The 21751-nt window shown below is 54.1% G+C and overlaps 1 protein-coding gene and 1 pseudogene across 1 annotated transcript in view; one reads left to right on the top strand and one right to left on the bottom strand.

The window, feature by feature from the left end:
- Positions 1 to 21751, top strand: part of CACNA1A (calcium voltage-gated channel subunit alpha1 A) — a gene marked incomplete at its 5' end in the record, with an annotated part of 168357 nt that overhangs the window by 141565 nt on the left and 5041 nt on the right. Inside the window, 9 exons of the mRNA XM_023524598.1 lie at positions 4351 to 4467; positions 4628 to 4693; positions 4869 to 4984; positions 6382 to 6532; positions 9820 to 9947; positions 12092 to 12188; positions 14705 to 14810; positions 21388 to 21495; positions 21630 to 21730. Of these exons, the coding sequence (XP_023380366.1) occupies positions 4351 to 4467; positions 4628 to 4693; positions 4869 to 4984; positions 6382 to 6532; positions 9820 to 9947; positions 12092 to 12188; positions 14705 to 14810; positions 21388 to 21495; positions 21630 to 21730 (990 nt within the window). The remainder of the gene's footprint in view (positions 1 to 4350; positions 4468 to 4627; positions 4694 to 4868; positions 4985 to 6381; positions 6533 to 9819; positions 9948 to 12091; positions 12189 to 14704; positions 14811 to 21387; positions 21496 to 21629; positions 21731 to 21751) is intronic.
- Positions 15689 to 15807, bottom strand: LOC111732683 (annotated as a pseudogene).

Below are 21751 nucleotides of genomic sequence, written 5' to 3'. Positions count from 1 at the left end.
CATCTAGAATCCGGTTGGTCTTACTTCTTTCTGAAGTCTAAATGCCTTACATTAACTGTGAACGCATCTTCCCGCATCAGCATTGCACGTCATGCCCTGGGCTTTCTGACTCGGAATGCCTGACGCTCCCCATCCCTGTCTGTCTGTCTCCCTCCCCACACCCCCACCCCTCATCAGTATCTCCCTCCCCTTCCTCCCTCCTTCCTCCCTCCTCCTCCCTTTCCCTCCCCCTCTCTCCTTGTTTTCATTGGGTTCTGAATTGGGGTTTTCCGTTTGGCTTGGTTTGCGTCTTTTGCAGAGAAGAGGATGGGTTTGCCAGGATGGGTCGGCTGGCCGGATCTCCTGCACCATCGCTTACACACATCTGACACTAGAGCCCTCAACTACCCTCAAATCACACCTGTCCCCTACTGAGTTCCATGGAGCCTGGGCCCCAAGAAAGGTCCTTTCCATCCCTCGCCTCGTTCCAAACCCTTGAGCTCTTTGGGCTTGACCGCCAGAGACAAAAATCTCCAAATCTGATGGAAGAGGTCTGAGGGACGGCCAGCGTGCAAGCAAAGACTCTCAGGCGAGGGGGATTCAGAACAGTCGGGGCTGGGTCACGCTGCTTCCAGGCAGACCGGCCAGTTGAGGCCTTCTCCTGAAGCCCTGGTCTGCACACGCACGTGTGCCACTCACACACAGTCACTGCGCACACGTGCCCCCTTCTTCTTTGCTCTGTTTCTGACCTCCTCTCTCCCCACTGCACACACACGCACGCACGCACGCACGCATACACTATCCCTGTCTTACATCTGTCCACCCTGCACACCCGGCCCCCACCCCAGCACACACTGTCTCCATCTCTCTCCTTATTCAGCTCCTTGCACATGTGCACACCCCTCACTTTGTTAAACCCCACCTGCCTCTCACCCACCCCTGAGCCCCTTTGAAAGTCCTCCAATGGCATTTTGCACCAGGATCCCTTGCCTGCTAGCAGTACCAAATGTTTAATGAGCCCCCACTTTGATGCCACGGGTGGAGGGGTGGGCAGAAGCAGACACTACCTCACCTGCAGTCAGGCGAGACAGGCTGAAATTGTAACTGTGCTGCAAGCTGAAGGATGAGCAGGGTTAACAAGGTAGAGAGTAGGAAAAGGGCATTCGGGGCCCAGGACACCATGTGCGAAGGCCCAGTGGCAGGACAACATGCAGAGGTTGGAGTCTGCAAGGGAAGGGAGGGACATGGCTAGAGCAAAGATGGCAGAGGAAGGCTGATCCAGAGGCAGTAAAGAGGGCAGGAGTGGGCAGAACCCTGGGGGCCTTGTTGGAGGAGCCTGGGAGGATTTGGAGCAGAGAGGGCATGATCAGAAGTGAGGTTAGACAAGACCACTATGGCTGCAGAGCCCGGAGTGGTTTGGCACCGGGAATGTGGGCTGGAGGTGGGCACAGGGAATCCCAGCGAGGGATGGCAGACAGCAGAGGAGGCCATCAGAGCCCGGGCCTCTGCAGGCCCCGGGGGCGGGTCCAGTCTGGGCCAGGAGGGAGAGAGCTACCTTGAGTAACTTGAGTCTGCCTTGAACAGGGAGATGGAGGTTAGGGAATTCCAGAAGAGGGCCAGACTGGGGGAAGAGCGTGAGCGTGGGCACAGCGGGCTTGAAGTGTCTTTAAGGAAGAAGTCAAGTAGGCAGGTGGTTATGGGGTGTGGAGCTCAGGGCCAGGTCTGGGATGGAGGTGGCAGAATTTCCTGCAAGTAGTAGGATTTCTCTGGAGTCCGGGTGGGTGGTTCCCACGTCGTAATACCGAGATGCGCAGGGCAGGGTTGGAGGAGACGACAGCTGCTTCTGGGGGGCTGTGGACGTAAACATGGAAGCTATAGGAAGAGGGAAGTCGCTGGAAGTTCTGTGAGCTCTTGAACGACCTGATGCAGACCACAGGAAGCGGGGGAGGTGGATGAGGACAGACTAGCACCTTCCCCTGCCCTGTCACCTGCACCCCTCTCATCTCCACCCCCTACCTCTCTGTGTGTCTCCCTTCTCCCTCAGCTCCAAGAAGGGCAGCATGCTCTCTGCACGGCCTCCCTACAAGACCCCCTTGCTTCTCCTGCATGGTGGCAGGCTCCCCTCACTCTGCCCCGATCCCCTGAGGCTGCTTCCAGGGCCCGCCTGCCTCTGCATGCTGAGCCACGTCCACATGTTATGTCCCACCCCAGGAAGGGATGGCTTGTACTCTGGGGATGGGTGGGAAGGGGCTGGGGAAACTGGGGCCATCAGCCCCATCCCCAGGTGGAGCTGGTTGGCTAGGCAGGGCTGAGAGTCAGGTCAGTGGGGCATAGTGTGACTTTCTCTTAGTTCAGCTGGGTTTGGGGGCTTACTCAAAGCGCTTGGGACATTGTCACAGTAATCGGGCCCAGTGGGGTCAGGGTAGGCTCTCCCAGCTCCCTCCCCCATCTTAAAGATGTCAAGGCCAAATGATGTGTCCCAGAGAATGTCTTAGACTTTCCAGCAAACTCACAGGCATCTTGCCAGCCCCAGAAATTCATTGAACCCCCATCGCTGCCTCTCAGCTCCTAGGCCAGAGTTAGCAGAAGATACAGATCTGGTAGCTGGGACGCCCTCGGGAACCGCCAAGTGAGATGCCCATTTATTTCAGCGTTCACACTTTTGAGACCAATAGGAGTGGTAACAGGGCCACCTATACGGTCACCGCTGTGCCATTTGGGGGTGAGAGCGGGGCCAGTTTAAGTCTGGCCTCCATGCCTGTGTGTAGGGCTCCTCCAAGTCCCGTAGCGCAGAATCCTGTTAAGGCCTCTCTGCCTCCAGCCTGCTGGGCATTTGAGCAGGGGAGGTTTCCATATCTACCTGAGCCCAGGGTCTCAAACTCAAATGCCTCTGGGGTCCAAGCAGAGGCTGTGAGCTGGGAAAGCAGGTGTCATTTCTAGAACATGGAGATCTTGGCAAACTGGAGGACACATGGCCCACTTCAAGGGCGGGGAGGGCAGCTGCATCTGAGCCCCAACTAACTGTTGTCAGGACAGAAGCAGATCCAATTTGCCAGAAAGCCAAATTTGGGGGCAAAATCTGATTTTTAAATACTGGCAACTTTTTAATTTTTAAAAAATTGCTCGGGCCCAACAAAATAACTTTGTTGACCAGATTTGGTCCATTTGTGACTTCTAGTACCTTGTCTCCCGCCAGCATCCCGAGGCCCCAGCAGGCAAGTCTTGGGACAGTCACATAATGACCATCATCTCTGGCTGGCTGCCTCCCTCACCCCCCAGCTGTCTGGCACCAGGGTTCTGGCTTGGGAGGGAGGAGGTAGAGGCAGTGACTAGACGGGGTCTTTGAGCAGAGACAGGGGCCACCCAGGGAGGTCCTGGGGGCAGGGATGGCCCCACCTCCCCGCCCCCAGCACCGGCCCCTCGGTGGGCCTGGGCTAATGGTGAGCTCACCCACCCACGGGCGCTGCGTACTTCCTGCTTCCCGCAGGCCTGGTCCCGTGCTACTCCACCCAGCCCCAGAAGCTGAGAAGCCATCCCTGAGGGGGGAAAAGGGCCCCAAATGCATCTTCTCCGACTCAGCGGGCAGCGAGGACTCGCCCTGCAGCCGAACAGCCCCAGCTCCCTCCTGTCCTCCCCATGCCCGCTCGCCAAGGGGGTAAGAAAAGATGCTCTTCCACTTCTCCAATTGGCTCAAGTCCTCTTGGCCGTGGGGTGAGGTCAGGGCGGGCAGGAGCGGGTGGGCCACTCGGCAGGGCAGGGCAAGGTGCCCAGCGAGTCCCACAACAGATGCATTTCTGGCCTGGAGCGTAACATGCCCTTGGAACCCGCACATGCCCACCAGGCCTGAGCGTGCTGGCTCTCCCCACCCCGCCCTGGTGTTTGTGCATCGTACACGTGTGATGGATTCGGCAACTTGACCCGCTTGTGTCCTATCGTCTCAGTGCATTTGGTTGTTGGGAGAAACAAAAACCATCTCGATTTTTTTCCTGATTGGATGATTCGGATATATTTTCTTTTCCTTGTTCTTTTGTTATTTCTTCCCGCCCACCCCACCCCTGTTCCTTTCTCTTCCTTCCTTTTTCTTTCCTTTTCCCCGTTGCGGGTGGGGCTGGCAGGGAGGGTTTATGCTTTTTGAGTGGATGCTTCTTCCTCCTTCCCACCCTCTCCCGACCCCGCCCTACGTTGTTCCTTTTTCAAGTTTTTTCCTCAGCACCATTGCATTAATAGTGCTTTCTCTCCTCTCCCTCCTTATTTGGGGTCTGGCTTGCTTTTTCCTGTTGGTTGGCTTCATGTAGGGGCCTCTGTGAGTGGTGATGGCTCTGAGCCCCTGGGGGTGGGTGGATGGTCACCCCTCTTTCTCCGTTTCCCCAGAATAACTTCATCAACCTGAGCTTCCTCCGCCTCTTCCGAGCTGCTCGGCTCATCAAACTCCTCCGTCAAGGTTACACCATCCGAATTCTTCTCTGGACCTTTGTGCAGTCGTTCAAGGTGAGCCACTGCCCCTCCGCCAGCCCAGGGCTGAGAAGAAAAGCAGAAGCCCCCATCCCCGACTCTAGCTGAACCTAGAATGCAGGCTGGAAACGCCTCTGTGGTGCTGCTTGCTGAGAATGTTATCTGCAAGGCTCTTGTCTAACTTCCTTCCCACCAGGCTCTGCCATATGTCTGTCTGCTGATTGCCATGCTTTTCTTCATCTACGCCATCATCGGGATGCAGGTGAGCACCGGCCCCCCTGATGTTCCCAGAGCCTCCTAAAGAGGGCCGCCACCCTTAGCCAGAGGTGGTTCAAGGGAGCACCGTTCAGAGAGGCAGCCATGGGGGTTCAACAGAGTTTCCCTGGAGCGACTTAGGGGCACAGCTGCCCCTGGTCATCACCCTCCAATTCCCCCAGGTGTTTGGCAACATCGGCATCGACGTGGAGGACGAGGACAGTGATGAGGATGAATTCCAGATCACTGAGCACAATAACTTCCGGACCTTTTTCCAGGCCCTCATGCTTCTCTTCCGGTGAGGGGGTAGTCCTTATCCTTCTCTTGAGGGGGCATGTCTTCAGCCTTCTCTTCCGGTAGGGGCATATCCTTGTCTTCCGGAGGTGGGGGTGGGGGCATGCCCTCAGCCGGTTCTTCCGGCGGGGGTGTGTCCTTTTTCTTCTCTTCCGGTGGAGGTTGCGTGCCCTCTACCTTCTGTTCCAGGGAGGCTTGGAATGGGCATGGGAGACCAAGAGACCCTGGCAGGGCAGTTGCTGAAGGACAAGGGACTCAGCCCTAAAAGGCGTTTTCGGGCATTGTTTTACTGAGTCTTCCTGACCATCCCGTGAGGTGATGATTCTCAGCAGCCACATCTAACAGACTTAGAGACTCAGGCTTGATGCTTAATGCTAGCTGCCCATTAGAGTTCTTTCATTCATTTGTGGGAGGTTTATTGAGCACCTACTGTGTGCCAAGCACTGCTGTAGGTACTGGAAACAAAGCAGAGACAACATTCTCTACCCTATGGAAGCTTATATCCCTGCGGGGGAGATAATCAGAAATCAAATTATAGTGGATACTAGAAGGAGATAAAATTCAAGATTAAGAGAGAAAGTAAGGTACAGAAGAACAAATAATGTATCATTGTACTTATATGAGGTACCGGAAGTGGGCAAACTCATGGAGGGGGAAAAAAAAGTGGAATAGAGATTCCCAGGAGCTGGGGGAGAGGAGAATGAGGAGTTATTGTTTAATGGGCACAAATTTTCAATTTGGGATGATAAATGACTCTAGAGGTGGATCGTGGTGATGGTTGCACATCATTGTGAATGTGGTTAATGCCATTGAATTATACTCTTGAAAATGCTTAACACAATCAGCTTTATGTATTTTTGGCATAATAAAATATTTTTTCTCATTTAACAAAGAAAAAGGAATGGAGGACTGATCCCTGGAGGGAGAGAAATAGGCAAGGGAGGGAGCTCTGTGGTTATCTGAGGTAGGGCAGTCCAAGCAGTGGTTATGGCAAGTGCAGAGGCCCTGAGTCAGAAGCGTGGCTGGTGTGTTGGAAGACGGGGAGGAGCCCAGTGTTACCTACAGAGAAAGTAGTAACAGATGACTATCGCCTGGAAGGAGGGAAGTCTTTTAAACACGCCTGTGTCCTCAGGCCCCACCCCAGACCGGTTGAATCCAAGTTTGTGGGAGTGATGCATTGGCATCAGAATTTTTAAAAGCTCTCCCTTGGGCTTCAATGCACAGCCAAGGGTGAGAATCCCCTCTCTGAGCTCCCAGAGAAGAGAGGTGACATACCTTGGACTCGAACCCATGGTCCAGCGCCAGAGTCCAAGTGCTTAATCTAGATGCTCTGCTTCCCTGGGAGGCATTGGTGTCCAGGGCTGTGTGCCCAGGTCCCTGACGACCCCTCTCTGTCCTCAGGAGTGCCACCGGGGAGGCTTGGCACAACATCATGCTTTCCTGCCTCAGTGGGAAGCCATGTGATAAGAACTCCGGCATCCTGACTCCTGAGTGTGGCAATGAGTTTGCTTATTTTTACTTCGTTTCCTTCATCTTCCTCTGCTCGTTTTTGGTGAGTCTGTGGACATGTGGGGGTGAGCTCCCTAGAACTGGCTCCCTCTCAGGAGCGTGGGTTTCTCTAGAATGTGGCTGTGTTGCAGACTTGCTGCCTCCAAGCTTCTCTGAGCCAGCCTGGGATCAGATTACCCAGGGTTTCTCACCCTGGCACTCTTGTTCTGTACATGACAAGATGTTTAAGAGCATCCCTGGGCTCAGCCCACTAGATACCAGTAGCACATGCCCCACTGCCCTCCCAGTTGTGACAACCAAAAATGTCTCCAGACATTGTCAAATGTCCCCTAGGGGAAAGGGGCAGAATTTCCCCATTTGAGACCCACTGGGTATCCTGAGAGAAAACCTAGTATTGCTGAGAGCTGGTCCCAGGACCCATTTAGCTGAACTATGGGAGACTCCCACCTTCTCTCTGAGAGCTGAGTGCCTTCCTCTGTACAATCAAGAGGCAAGAAAAAATCAACCGCATAAACATTATCTGGGGGATTGAGGCTTTGCAAGAGATTGAATGGATTTTCACTAGTAAAAGATGAATTTGCCAGAAGAAGGAATTTTATAAGACCCAAGAATAAGAAACACTGTAAAAGATAAAAAGCAGGAAAGGAAAAAAGATGGATGGATAGATAGAAGGAAAAAAAGATGATAGATAATAGATTAGATGATTGATAGATGATAGATAGATAGATACATAGATACATACATAGATACATAGATAGATACAGATAAATGATAGATAGATGATAGATGGATAGATACAGATAGATGATAGAATGATCGAGAGAGAGAGAGATGATAGGGAATCACACAAGCTGCCTGCTCCGTCCTGCTTTCACTTTCTCTCTCACTCTCTCTGGGGCCTCATCTCTACCAACCTTGTTTGTTCTCTGCTCTCCTTGGAGCAGTCAAGATTAGACGCTATCTAGGTATTTCAGGCAGATGGGATTGAATACAGGGATTGCCTCCACAGGGTTGAAAAAGCAAACAAACAGCACTGAGATTACCAGGGATTACTAACTGCAGGAATGACAGGGCTGGGGTATTAAAAGGAAAAGAGGGTATTACTGAACGACACCCGCAAGGAAATGCTGGCACCCCAGCTATCTGCTCCCCCTGAGCAACTGCAAACAGTACTAGTTTCTTGCAGCTGCTGTGACCAAGTACCACAAACTTGGTGGCTTAATGCAACAGAAATTTATCCTCCCACAGTTCTGGAAGCTAGAAGTCCAGTCAAGGTGTTGACAGGGCCAGGCTCCCTCCAAAGCCTCTAGGGGGATCCTTCCTGGCCCCTTCCAGATTCTGGTGGCCCCAGGCGTTCCTTGGCTTGTGGCAGCATCTCTCCAATCTCTGCTATCTGTCATCACGTGACCTTCTCCCTGTGTGTCGGTGTCCAGATTTCCCTCTTATGAGGACAGTAGTCATACTGGATTTAAGGCCCACTCTAATCCAGTCTGACCTCATCTTAACTTGATGATATACACAGAGGCCCTTTTTTCAAATAAGGTCACATTCGCAGGTATCAGAGTTTAGGATTTGAACATGTCTTTTGGGGAACACAGTTAAACCCACAAGGTAGACCCTTGCTGGAAGCAGAATGCGTCTCCTCAACTCTCGTTCCTCTCCTCTTTGCCTCCTGAATGTGGCTTCCACTGGATGTGAGAAGCCAGCTGCTGTGGTACTAGAGGTAGTATGGGAGATGTGGTTTGTAGATCCTGGCCCCAACACCAGCAAAGGCCCAACACACCCACCCTCTTCACACCAGTGACCTCACACTGGAAGACCTACAGCCTCTGTCTCACAGCCACTGACCCAGAGGGTCCATTGCCCAGTTCCAGATTCCCAGAAGAGATGGACCATCCCAGCCCCTATTCAAATGGCCACTCTTGCCCAAGCAGCTATGGGTGCATATAGGGACAAGATCTTATAATGCAGCCTATCTGGGAAGGGCAGTCAGTCACCCTAGAAAACATCGCAACACTTGACCATCAGCTAAGACAGTAACTAGCATACAGCAGGTACCCACCCAATCAATGTCATGAAATGATGAATTAAAAACAGTCACTACAGCTAAAGACATCTAGAGTTACAGGTCACTTATTAATCACCTATTAGGTTTATGCCTAAACCTTTATTTAATACCTACTATGTGCCAGCCCATATGCTAGGCACTGGGGATATAAGGAGAAAGCATGGTTCTCTCAGTTTGCAAGGTTGAAGGGCAAACAAGTCAGCATACAATAGCAGCATAATCCCGTATGTGCTTTGATGGGGAGATTCAGACAGAGAGAAGGAAGATTTCAGAGTGGTCTACAGGGATGGTGAGCAGGAATTCGACCACAGGATCATCAAATTGGTTTCCAGTAATAGAAACTTAACAGAAACTAACTTAAGCAAAATATACAGTTCACTAACTTGTGTAACCGAAAAGTCCAGATGAGGCCGGATCCAGGCAAGCTGACCCTGTCCTCTTTGCTGTTCTCCACACTGACCTTATTCTCATACTTTCTCCTTATAGAAGCAGGATGGCTCACAGAGTGCCAGAGAAAAATCCCAGGGAAGGCTCTCATTGGCCACGTTGGGTCATGTGCCCCTCCCTAACCAATCACAAGCCTTGGTTATATGGCCACCTCTTATGGAGCAATGAGATAGGAGTCAGCCACACTCAACCATGGCATCTAAGCATAAGGAGGGGGTTTCCCGGGTGCTGTTACCCAGAGAGAGAAAAGTCATGGTGTTCACTAAAGGAACAACATTTGTAAAAGCCTGGAGGCAAGACCTATGCAAGTTCTCCATGTGCCAAGGACTAGAACCCATGAAAAGGAGCTGCCAGTTGCAGATGAGGGCAGAAAAATGCATCCATCCATCCATTCATCCATCCATGCAAGAAATATTTGCTGAGTGCTTATTTTGTGCCGGGGCTGAGAACGCCACAAGGTTCTTGCCCACATGGAGCCCTCACTTTGGTCTTGATACGGGCCTTGGAAGGATTTGGAGTCATGGTGGTCCCCTTGGTGTTGGCCTCTTTTTCACATGGCCTCTCCCTCTCTCTGCAGCTCTTTGTCACCATCTTTCTCTGTCTCTGTCTGTCTCTCTTCCCCATCTCCATTTCTCCATCTCTCTGCCCGGGCTCCTTGTCTGAGCATGTGTCTTTCCTCCCTGTCTCCCCATTTCTTTCTCTTTCTGTCTCTTTTTCCTCATCTCCCGCCCCCTCTCCCTCTGGGCCTCTGTGTATATGTGTTTGGATGGATCTCACTCTCCCCCATCCCCCCTTGACCCTCCTGGTCCCCACAGATGCTGAACCTCTTTGTCGCTGTTATCATGGACAACTTTGAGTACCTCACTCGAGATTCCTCCATCCTGGGGCCCCACCACCTGGATGAGTACGTGCGTGTCTGGGCTGAGTACGACCCCGCAGCATGGTAAGGAGTCACCCCAGATCCTACAGCCACACTGCCCACCTTTCTCTAAAACTGGAACCCTGGTTAGGTCAGGCTCCAGACTTTGGGGTGTTGGGTCCCTGGGGAGTGAACAGGGACCTCAGGGGGGGTCGGTCTGAAGGAAGGTGATGAGAAGCAGCACCTTCCCACACCCCAGGTTAAATGCTTTGGGTACCACCCCTGCCCAAGCCCCAGGCATTCTGGAGATGAGGGAGTCAACCATGAGGAGTTCATCACCCATGAGTCTCTCCTGCTCCTCATGGTGAGGCCTCCAGATGACGAGGACAAGTTTGCTAGGCCCCAGAGAGGAAGCCTCAATTCTCCTGGGAGTGTGGGGAAAGCTCCCTCGGCAGATGGGATTGGCTGCAAGATCAGGGTGACAGAACTCAGCTTCTGCTGAGATCCCAGGACCCTGGAGCAGGTGATCACCCAAGTCCAGGGAAGAAGACACAGAGGCTTAGTGACCTTCGCATGTTCGTGCTCACAAAAAGGAGTGAGCTCTCCCAACTCCGTGGGTACTAGAGTGCCCCTGCTGGTGATTTCAGAGGGTTGGCTCCACCCCGTGCATGGGTACTGAGCCCCTGCTCAACACCAGGCACTTGCAGGACACTCAGAGGTGCTCAGAGCCCATTAGCCACTGACTGAAGATTCTAGTTCGGGCTAGGCTTGGGGCCCGAGAAAGCATTAATGAGCACCTGAGCACTGGAGGAGAGGACTCACGAGGAAGGCAGGGAGGAGTCGTTCCTAGCCATTCCTGCAGCCCCAGACAAGTCCTCCATGAGACCGAGAAGCTGGGGTGAACCGTGGGTCTGGGACTTGACTTTCGGCTGGTTCCTAACTCTTCCTCTTTTAATTTTAGGTCACAGCAGTTGGATGCTGTCCCCCTGTCCTCTATTCCACGAGCTCCCCCACTCGTGTAGCCCATGTAGATTGTGGAGGAGGGAGGTGCAGAGAGAGCCCTGGGGGAGGTGCCCTCAGCCCAGAGCTCTTGGCACACCCCAGCCGAAACTCTCTGCCCCCCAGGGTCTGCAAGTGGGAACATCTCAGGGACCCTCACTCGTCCCAAGTCTTCCCAACCCCTTCAAGCCAGGGGTTCCCCAGCCCCTGGCGTCACAACCTCACTGTGTGCTCAGGGAGCCAGAGTGAGGGCAGCTTGACCCCCCATGCCTCCACTAATCCCCTCTCTTCTCCTTTCAGTGGTCGGATTCATTATAAGGATATGTACAGTTTATTGCGTGTAATATCTCCCCCTCTCGGCTTAGGCAAGAAATGTCCTCATAGGGTTGCTTGCAAGGTTTGATTTCCACTAAAACCTGCTAGCATCCATGGAATGAGTGTGGCTTGGGGTTCTTCAATATATATATTTCATATATATATATATATCTCCAAAAAAAAAAAAACAGAGCCATCTCTCTCTCTTGCATTAAACTAGAAAATTCTCTTAGCCAACAGAATGCAGTCACGTAGACTCGATGAAGCATGGAACATACCTCTCCGTTCCCTTCAGCCATTCTGCTTGCTCTTAGCTGAAGCTGCCCATCCCAGGGTCTCAACGGCACCCCAAATCAGACACATCCGGGGGGATTGTAACTTCGCTTTGTGCCCCCCACCATCACCTACACTCTCTCCCCCTCCACCCTTCGCCTCCTGAAGCCCCCAGCCCTTCCCCCACCACCCCAGCCCCTCCTCCCCATCTAGGCCCCCTCAGAGACCAGCCTCAGCCAAACCGGAGAACTTGACCCAATTTTTAAAATAAGAGCGAACCAAAACATTGCTCCAGGCCCCCCAAAATGAGACTCACCCCTCATTCCACCAGAACCATAGCTCAGAGTCAAAACTGAATCTGACTTTTCTCTTTTCTCTCTCTCTCCCTGCTCATGAGCAGTGAAATAATCTTTTTTTAATTACCTTTTCTTCCATTTTTTTCCTCCTCTTTTCCATTTATTTGAAATACCTATTTTATTGTTCTCTACATCTTTCTTTCTATATTTTTTCGGCTCTTGTGGTTTTGGTTTTGGTTTTGGTTTTTTCTTTTTTGTTTTTTTCTTCCGTCCCTTCCCCTCCCTCCCCCCCCCCCCCTTTGATTCTCTGTCCCCCACTCCCGTTTTTGTTTTCGGTGCTGCCAGGGGCCGCATGCCTTACCCGGACATGTATCAGATGCTGAGACACATGTCTCCGCCCCTGGGTCTGGGGAAGAAGTGTCCGGCCAGAGTGGCTTACAAGGTAGATTACCTTTGCTGACCACCGACGTCCGGGCACTGGGGATTTTTCAGTGCTGGCCAGGAACAACCAGCCGAGTCTCTTTTTCCAGCGTTCCTCTTCTTTTTTTCTTTTTTTTTTTTTCTTTTTTCTTTCCTTTCCTCCTCAAGTAAATGGATCATGACCATCCCTTGACTCTCAGCAGCACACTGTGTCCGTCCTTTCTGATGAGTGTGTCTTGGTGTTTTGAGACTCCATTATGGCCGACATGCCGGAGGGAGGGGGAGGGGAATCCCCAGGTCCCCTCACATCTGGTCCCAGGGAACCAAATTGGATACAAACATGCCTGGGGGTGGGGTGGTCACCACCTTGCCTCTTTTCTACCCACCCAGAGCAGTCTTCATGCCCAGGCCGAGGCAGGTACCTTTCAGCAGAGGGGTTTTGGCCCCCAATAAGGCGAGGCCCTGGCCCCATCTTTTGTATCTTGAGCCCCAGGTCCAGCAGCCTCCCACACACACACTCCTGAAGCTGATCTCTGACCTAGGGCCTTGGGGGATCCAAGATATCCCAAGGAATACCCACGGCCTCTCCTCCCCAGTCCCCCCTCCCCCCAGAGTGCTTCCCCAGCCCCTGTCCCTATGCCACCTATCTCCCCCCGAGACACCCCAAAATGCCTCTCCATTGTTCCAGAGTGGGCAGGCGGGCCGCAGCTGGACCCCTGGACCGTGGCACCCTGATGCAGGCCATGCACGCTGCCTTGGCGGGAGCCTGGGGCGGGCAGGCACCATGGCCGACCGGGGGTGGTGGTGCATGCTGGCTGAAGAAGCAAGGGTCCTGCCGCCAGGCGGCTGGGCCAGGCCACCCCTCTAGACCCCATCCCGGAATCTCCCTTGGCACCCAAGGACAGATGCTCTGTTTCCTCCAACTCATCCACAAGGCGTTCAGAGACGACCTTTAAAGTCCCCCCCACCACCAAAAAAAGATGACCCCATCATCCCATTCTCCCATCCACCTCGGCCCACCCTCTGTCTGCGAGAGCCCTCCCTCCCCTGTCATGGCATTCCTTCCTGCCTCCCCACGACTCATTCCTCTCCCTCGTCCCTCCCTACACCCCTCCTCCAAGGCCTGGTTGGGGCTGCCCCACCAGCATCTCAAAGATCCCGCACCTGTCTCTCTTCTCTCTAGTTGTCGTCTTGTCCCTCCCGTTGGTCCCTCCTTGCCTGAGTGTGTGTGTGTGTGTGTGTGTGTGTGGGTGTGGGTGTGTGGGTGGGCATGCACCCACATACACACCCACAGGCTGGAGAGAAAGGGGCGCCCTTCCTTTCCAGCCATGGTACAGGGCTGCCATGGACCAAAGGCACATTGGTGCAAATTTGAAAAGAGCACCCACCCTCTCCACAGAACATTTTGTCTGGTGGGAAATTGCAATCCAGCGATGTGGTGAGAACCAGACACTTTTTTGCTAGCAGCTGGGAAGCTGTCATTTAAATATACAAATCTACGATTTCTAAGATAGGGATCCCTTTGTGCAGTGCACAACCTGCACAGTCATGCACAGCAGCCCAGTCTGTATGTCTCTCTGTCTACGGCCTCCCTCCTACCCCTCCCTCACCCCAACCCCCCTCTCCCGATCTACTCTGGGTTTGACACCCTTCTCCCCATCTCCACCTCTGTTTCCTGCTGATATGTGTCTGAATCCCCAGGTGAACCCCAAAGTCACCCTCAACCCCCATCTCCGTCCCACTTCAGCCTGGGCTGGTGCATACCAACCCGGCACCCTCTCCCATGTCACCAACCTTGGGGGCCAGAGCCCCTGCCTGGGACACGGGGAGTCTTTTCTTCCCTGGGCCACGGGAACCCCTTTCACCCCTCCCCCCGCCATCGCACAGAGCCAAGATCCAGACTTGCCCTGAGATACACTTTCCACGGAGCTATGAATGAGTCTCGAGATTCCGTCTGCATGCGCCCGTCTGCCGTTCTGTGTGTCATGGCCACCTCGCTGCATGTCTGCGAGGGGCCCACCCCATCAGTGGGGGGGCCGCCTGCCTGCTGCTTCTCAGAGGAATTATGTGGTCTGTGCCCATCTGGTCTGATCTGGGCCAAGCGGGGGTGGGGGCGGGGAGCCAGCGGCCCCAGGCGGCTGTGGCCTGGACCCTTCTGCCTGGCTGCTGCATGTCTGCTGTGAGCTGGCTTGTGCACTTCTTCTTTGGGGTCAGAACGGAACGGAGCCATCCAGAAGAACTCTGGGGCAGGGCAAGGCTCTGGACCCACCTGGAAATGCCAGCTCTAGAGTCCAGCGAGCGGGAGAGGAAGGGGCAGGGGCAGGGGCTGATGGCATAGGAGAGCCCCCAGGGCCCTCCAGACGGGCCACCAGGGGAAGTCGGGAAATAGAGCGCTGGGACAGGTAACCTGAGGGAGGGGGCACCCTAGCTGCTGCCTTCAGAGTTCTTCCTGGGGCTCCCTGGGTAGGGCGGGTCTGGCTCATGGGGGAAGGAGAGGGGTGCTTGAGAATGACTGCCCTCGCCTTTGGCTTTGTGCAGAGGCTCCTGCGGATGGATCTGCCCGTCGCCGATGACAACACCGTCCATTTCAATTCTACCCTCATGGCTCTAATCCGCACAGCCCTGGACATCAAGATTGCCAAGGGTAAGGGGGACAGGGGCGGGAGCTGAGGGGTAGAGCAGGATGGAGGCGGGGCCTCTGAGGGAAGAGCCTGTGGGCAGCTGGGAGTCCCCTTCCCTGCCCGAAAGTGGAGGGGCCACTGCCCTGTCCTGACCTTCCCAGCTCACCCACTGACTCGGCAAACATCTAGTGCTCGCCTCTTGTGTCTTAGCCACCACTCTAAACATGGGGGACGCGGCAGCCTACTTCCGGTGGGGGAGGCCTCCCCTAGGAGGTTCTGAAGGAGATGAACTGAGTCACATGGATGCCTGGGGGAAAAGTGCCCCAAGCAGAGGGATGGGCAGGTGCAAAGCCCCTGGGGTTGGACACCACCTGGAGCTACGTTGAACTGAGTTGCCTTCTGAGTGAGGGGGGCACCATGCAGCACCTGGAGAAGAGGAGGGGCCCCACCCCACTCTCATCTGAACAGGCCCCTTTGGCCACAGTGGGGAGAATAGATGGGAAAGAGGCCAGAGTGGAGGCCGCTGACCTAATCCAGGTGAACCCAGGTGGGTGACCCTGACTGAAACGGTATCGAGTGTTCAGAGTCTGGCTATTTCTTGGGAGCTGAGCCAACTGGATGGTTGATGGAATGGATGTGGGGTGTAGGATAGGGCACAACTGGGAGGAGGCGAGGCCACCCTTGACTTGGGGGCAGGGCCGTCGCCTAAGACAGGGAAGAGGCGGGAGGGACAGGTTAGGGGCGAATGGAGGGCAGCACTGGCCATGGCATGTGGAACCACGGGATGGGCAGGGGCCGTCCAGCTTACACTTCAAGTGGTGGGGAGGGCTCACCGAGAAGGTTCTGAAGGAGGCGAGGTGAACGAGGAGATGAGTCTTTTATTTTTTTATTTTTTTAAACAAACCTACAGCATCTGGTCTTCCTAGGTGGTCTCTCATCCAAGTACTGACCAGGCCCGACCCTGCTTAGCTTCTGAGATCAAACGGGATCAGGCATGTTCAGGGTGGCATGGCCGTAGGGGCTGGAGATGAAAAGTCAAGAGGCGTCAGATACCGACATAATTAAGCCAGGAGGACCGGACAAGCTCTCCAAGGGGATGAATGTGAGCTGAGAGGCCCCCCAGAGACCAAGCCCAGGTCCAGGCCAGTGTTAGAAGGGACCGACGAGGTGTGGCCAGGCAGGCGGGCAGAGACCTGGGCAGCAGGGTGTCTCTAGGAGGAGGGAACCAGCGTGTCAGGCTGCCCAGCAGCCAGGGAAGATGAGGACTGAGAGTGACTGGTGGATTTCTTGACAGGTCACCACTGGCCACCCTGAGCAGGGCATCTCTGATGGAGGGGTCAGGGTCCCCCACCTGGAGTGGGTTTCGGAGGCCTGGCAGGAGATGTGACTTGGCAGCTGATGGGACAGCAGGTCAGAGAGAAAAGATGCAATCAGCAGAGAGAAGGAAGTCAGGAAAGGAACTGGCAGAAGGCTGGACACATCCTCCTGCAGAGTCAGAAATTCAGGGGCTGAACATGAAGGTCAGGGCCTCACCTAGCTGAACCACTGGGGTGTCAGGAAGAAGGGACGCCAAACTTCAGGAACACAGGCTCCTTCCAGGGTCTTCAGGGAAAAGGGGGAGGAGGAGCCAAGGCTGGAAGTTGCTGGAGAGGCGAAGGATTTGGGGGAGGGAAGTCAACCACTTCCAGTGGGACACTGGCCCGCAGAGGGGAGCGAGTCGAGGACAGACGCCGTTACAGGTGGGGAACATGCAGGTGAAGGTGGAGCCGGAGGAGCCACAGAAGAGAGCAAGAAAGAATCGTAGGGAGGGAGGATGAGGCTCAGGACAGCAAAAGTGTGGGAGGGTGGGGGCAGGGATCAGGCCCTTGTCTGGCATACAGCAGAACCTTTTTCATGCAACAAGTCAGAGGCAAGCGGCCCGGATTTGCCAGGCAGCTGAGCACATGTTACCAGTTGGGTCCAAGTCTATACGGAACAGCCTCAGGCGGCTCCCTCATTCACACGGTTGAAGCTGATCCTGCCCCAGGAGGTGAGGAAACAGAAGGGTAGGCAACAGTTCCTTGCGATCAGATGGCGGAGTCATGTTCCGTGGGCTCATCTTGCCATCTGTCTTGTCCTCACTGTAAACCTTGACAGCTTATGTATTAGCTAGCTATGCCATGTAACAAATGACCACAAATTTAGCAGCTTAAAGTGCACCCATTATCAGCTCACAGTTCTGTAGGTTAGAACAGCAGTCCCCAACCTTTCTGACAGCAGGGACCGGTGCTCCTGTGAGAATCTAATGCGTGATGATCTGAGGCAGAGCTGAGGCGGTGATGCTAGCGCTGGGGAGCGGCTGCGAATACAGATGAAGCTTCACTCACCTGCCGCTCACCTCCTGCTATGTGGCCCAGTTCCTACCCAGTTCTAGCACCAGTTCGTGGCCCAAGGATTGGGGGCTCCTGGGTTAGAAATCCAGGTGGGCTCAACCGGGCTCTCACAAAGTCGAAATCAAGGTATTGGCCAGGCTGAGATCTTTTGCAAAAGCTCCGGGCAGGACCTAGACCAGTACTGGAGGGTCCCTACCCTTTCTGGCATTCCTTGTGCCCGTGTGGTCCTCAGCCCTGGCATGCCACTGGTTGCAAGGGGATTTCAGCTTCAAAAAATAGGAATGCCTTTTGTCATTGTCTTAGAAAGGGTCCAATTCAGGCTCATCCCACTCAGGGCCAGCCCAGACTCTCATTCAGGACTCCACATGGCTGACCAGACAAAGGACACTGTCTCATCCTTTAATCTCCTGAAAGATCAGGCTCTGTCCGAGGGTGGGGTCTGCAATGGCCTGGAAGGTTCTGGGGTGGGCCTCCTGGGAGCCGAAAGGCTTTGACCTGCCTTCACCAAAGAGGGCACCTTGTTCTCTGCCTGAAACTGGTTGGCCACGGGTCATCGGATAAGGACGTTCATTAAGTGCCTGCTGTGTGCCCAGCCCTGTCTTCAGCACGGGGGACATTGCAGTGAAAGACAGAGGAACCTCCAGCCCTCGTGCGGCTCCAAGGAAACAGGCAACAAATAATAAAGATGATTAGTGGTAAAGTAATGTGTTCAAGGGTTAGAAATACTGTGGGAAAAGAGAGAGCAGGGTCGGGATTGTGGAGTGAAATCAGGGTAAACCCTAAGTCAGTGGCTCTCGCCCAGTGGCCATTCTGCTCCCAAGGACACTGGGCGATGTCTGGAGACATTTTTTGATTGTCACACTGGGAGAGGGGGCTGGTGCTAGTGGCTTCTGGCACGTAGAGGCCAGGAGGCTGCTGAATGTCCCAGGGCATGCAAGACAGACCCTCTGATGGACTCCCTTCACCAAAAGGCCTTCAGAATGAGATGGGGGAGGGGAGGGCCCATGAGCAATAAACTCTGGGACACCAGGGGTTCGTGGGTGACTGTTGCTTGCCTATAGAGGGACCCAATTCCCTGGGAGCCCCAGTGTTAATAATTCCGTAACTGGAGGAAGAATAAACCTGGAGTTCAGTCTTGAAACCCCAGCGGAGAGCCACTTGGAAATCCTCTAAAGATTTTCCCTTTGTTTAAATTTGAATGACAATCCTGAATGCAAGGCTTCCCAGTGAACTGAGGCAGAAAGAGCCTAAGGTGATTTGTTCCCCCAGGGGACACTTGGTAATGTCTGGGGGAAAACAATTTGGTTGTCAGGGCTTGGGGAAAGGGGTGCTACGGATATCTAGTCGGTGCTGCTCAACATCCTACAAGGTACAGGATGGCCCCACAGTGAGCCGGCCCCCAGTGTCAACAAGTGCTGACCGAGGCCGAGAAACTCTGCCCTGACTCCCTTACCTGACTCAGATGCCAAGAGCAGGTGTCTTAGCTCAGGTGGTTGTAACAAAATACCACAGGCTGAGTGACTTGAACAACAGTAATTTGTTTTCTCATATTTCTGGAGGCTGGAAGTCCAAGACCAAGGTGCTGGCAGGGTTGGTTTCTCCTATGGCCTCTCTCTTCGGCTTGCAGATGGCCTCCCATCTTGCTGTGTCCTCACATGGCCGTTCCTCTGGGCATGTGCACCCCTGGTGTCTCTCTCTCTTATAGGACACCAGTCTTTTTGGATTACTGCCCACCCTTATGACCTCATGTCAGTGTAATTACCTCCTCGAGGACCCCATCCCCAACACATTCCCACTGGGGCTTAGGGCTTCGACCTGGATTTTGGAGGGACGCAATTCGGTCCATGCCCCAGGTGTCTTCCTTTTCTCCACTAGAAATGGAAACATCTACGTTGTAAGGAGAGAGTGACTTTTAATAGGAAATGTCCTGTTCGCTTCTTTCCCTTCCCGTGTGTCTGAGAAGGAGCCACAGAGAGACCCGGGCACCTCGCTTAGCTACAGTGGACAGGACACATAGCTATTAATTCCCCATGAGGAAAGAAAAACTGCATAGGTTAGTGTCAAGGTTCTTGAGAGCCCAGATACCCCAGGGATTTCCTCAAGAGTTTTCCACAGTAGTCGTGACCTCCCAACCTGAGGCCAGGCCCACGGATCAGCCCCTCCCCCTGCAGCCGGGTCCAGCGACCACAGCCCCTTGCATCACCAATAGTGAAAAGGACAGGATGGTGGAGCATGCCCTCTAGTGGGTGAGACCAGAAACAACAACATGAGACAATAAGTATGGAGAAGAGAAATAAAGCAGGAGGCCATAGAAGGTAATGGGCTCTTTTAAGGAGATAAGGGCAGCTAGGCGCCCTCCTAGATAAAGGGTTTGAGCATGGACCTGTAGGAGGGAGCAAACCACATAGATATTTGTAGAAAGAATGATCCTTGCAAAGGCTCGAGGCAGGACTGTGCCTGGCGTGTTTGAGGAACAGTGAGGAGGTCTGTGTGTCTGGAACAGAGTGAGTGAGGGTGAAAGTAGAGGAGACGAGGGCAGATTGTGCAGGACCCTGTGGACTTGGGCGATCACCCTGGGTGAGGTGGAGCGCTGAGGAGGGCTGAGCAGAGGAGGCGCCTGACTGACAGGGCTCACAGGAGCCCTCTAGTGGCTGTAGTGGGGACAGAGACCTGAGCAGAGGCGACTGTACTGGTCCAGGCAGTTCAACTCTGCATCACCTCGGTATCCTCCAGAGTACGATCTGAGCTTTACCTGAGAAAAGGCCCTTCTGAAAGATTTTTCCCAAAGTAAAGACATCTGTCTCCAGAGTCACGTGGGCGAAGATGAGTGAAAGCTCCAAGAAATGCCTGGCAGATGTCCGTGCTTTGACCCGTTTCTGCTGAGAGGAAGCTAGGCAGGGGTGCCAGAGGCAGCCCGAGGCTAGACCTGGGAAAAGGAAGAGTGGGGAAGTCTGAGCAAGGAGAGGCCGATGGTGAATGGAGGGATGTCAGGGCTGCCTGGGCAGGGCAGCTATTCAACCTTCATGCCCCGGCAGATGGTTGTTAAAACACTAAAGTACTTCTCTAGTGGCTGGTAGCTCCTGCCCTTCCCTCAAATCTCCTGGACCTCCCCTCACAATCCAACAACTACAGAGTTAACGTTTGCCCAGCAGGGGGCCTTGGGACCCTTGCTCTATCTGTCATCAATGTCTCTTTCATATCTGTTGGTGAGTGTTTGGAACAACGCCCCTGTGCCCAGGGTTGAAGGCTCTAAAAAAAAGTAGAAGTGTATCAGTCAGATGTAAGCTGGCGTATCAGTCAGGATGGATGAGAATGTGCCACCGTAACAAACAGCACCATGGTCTCAAGCTGACAAAGGTTTACTTCCCACTCCCGTTCATGTGCCCTTCCTGGGTTGGCAGGGGGCTCCCTGTTCATCAGTCTCTTAGGGGCCAGGCCCAAGAGAGCAGCCATTGTCCCCAGTGTCACCAGTCATCATGACAGAATAAAAGAGAACTTGCACCCCAGAGGCCCTGCCTCCTCACAGTCCTTTCAGTGCCCAAAGTAACACCTCACTCTGCTCACGCCTCACATGGCCCAGGACAACCACAGGGACCAGGATGGGCCACATTCCCGTGCACTCAAGAGGTAGGAACCAGGAATTGCTGGCAAAGAGCCTTAATGACCACCATGGCTGTCAGGGATCAGCAGTGGCCACAGGTCACATCCATGGAGAGGAGACAGTTGAGGGCGAAACCTCCCCATCGGGACTGCTCCGTGGCATCCCAGCCTCCCTGGGGCTTACCACGGGCCTCACCCCAGACCGAGGGGCTGCTGTGGTGCAAGTCGTATGGCAGACGCTGTCCTAAGGCTGCATGCACATTAACTACTTTAATCGTCAAACGACTCGTGAGACAGGTTCAATTGCTGTAATCCTCATTTCATAAATGGGGAGAGTAAGGCACAGAGCGGTAGAAAAATACCTAAGTCGAACGGTAAATGGGAGTCAGGTTTTGACCTGGGCCCTTCAGCCTTTCTCGATGCTGGGCTGTCCCACACACAGCCATTCCATGGCCTTATCCCTGCCGAGGACCAGAACCCCCATGGTCATTCACCACTGGGCACTGGGACCCAAGAGAACCAGGACTCCAGAGCACTGGGTCAGCAGGAGCTATTGTGTTGGTGGCTGCCCCAGAGGCCTGCAGGCCCCCAAGCAGGCAATCAGGGCCTCTCTGTGCCCACATTGCAGGAGGGGCTGACAAACAGCAGATGGATGCTGAGCTACGGAAAGAAATGATGGCCATCTGGCCTAACCTGTCCCAGAAGACGCTGGACCTGCTGGTCACCCCTCACAAGTGTAAGAGCCCAGGCTAGCCTGGCCCTGGGCCCTGACCCGCCAAGATGGAGGGGGAGGGAAAGAGGAGGCAGAGGGTCAGGGAGCTGGTGCATGCAGGAGCCCCTGCCCATGGCGCATTCGCTCTGTGTCGCCAGCCACGGACCTGACGGTGGGGAAGATCTACGCAGCCATGATGATCATGGAGTACTACCGGCAGAGCAAGGCTAAAAAGCTACAGGCCATGCGAGAGGAGCAGGTACGGTCTGGGCCCTGACAG

The sequence above is a fragment of the Pteropus vampyrus genome, unplaced genomic scaffold (genome assembly GCF_000151845.1).
Source record: "Pteropus vampyrus isolate Shadow unplaced genomic scaffold, Pvam_2.0 Scaffold482, whole genome shotgun sequence".
Classification (NCBI taxonomy): Eukaryota; Metazoa; Chordata; class Mammalia; order Chiroptera; family Pteropodidae; genus Pteropus; species Pteropus vampyrus.
This window is presented reverse-complemented; position numbering and strand designations above follow the sequence as displayed.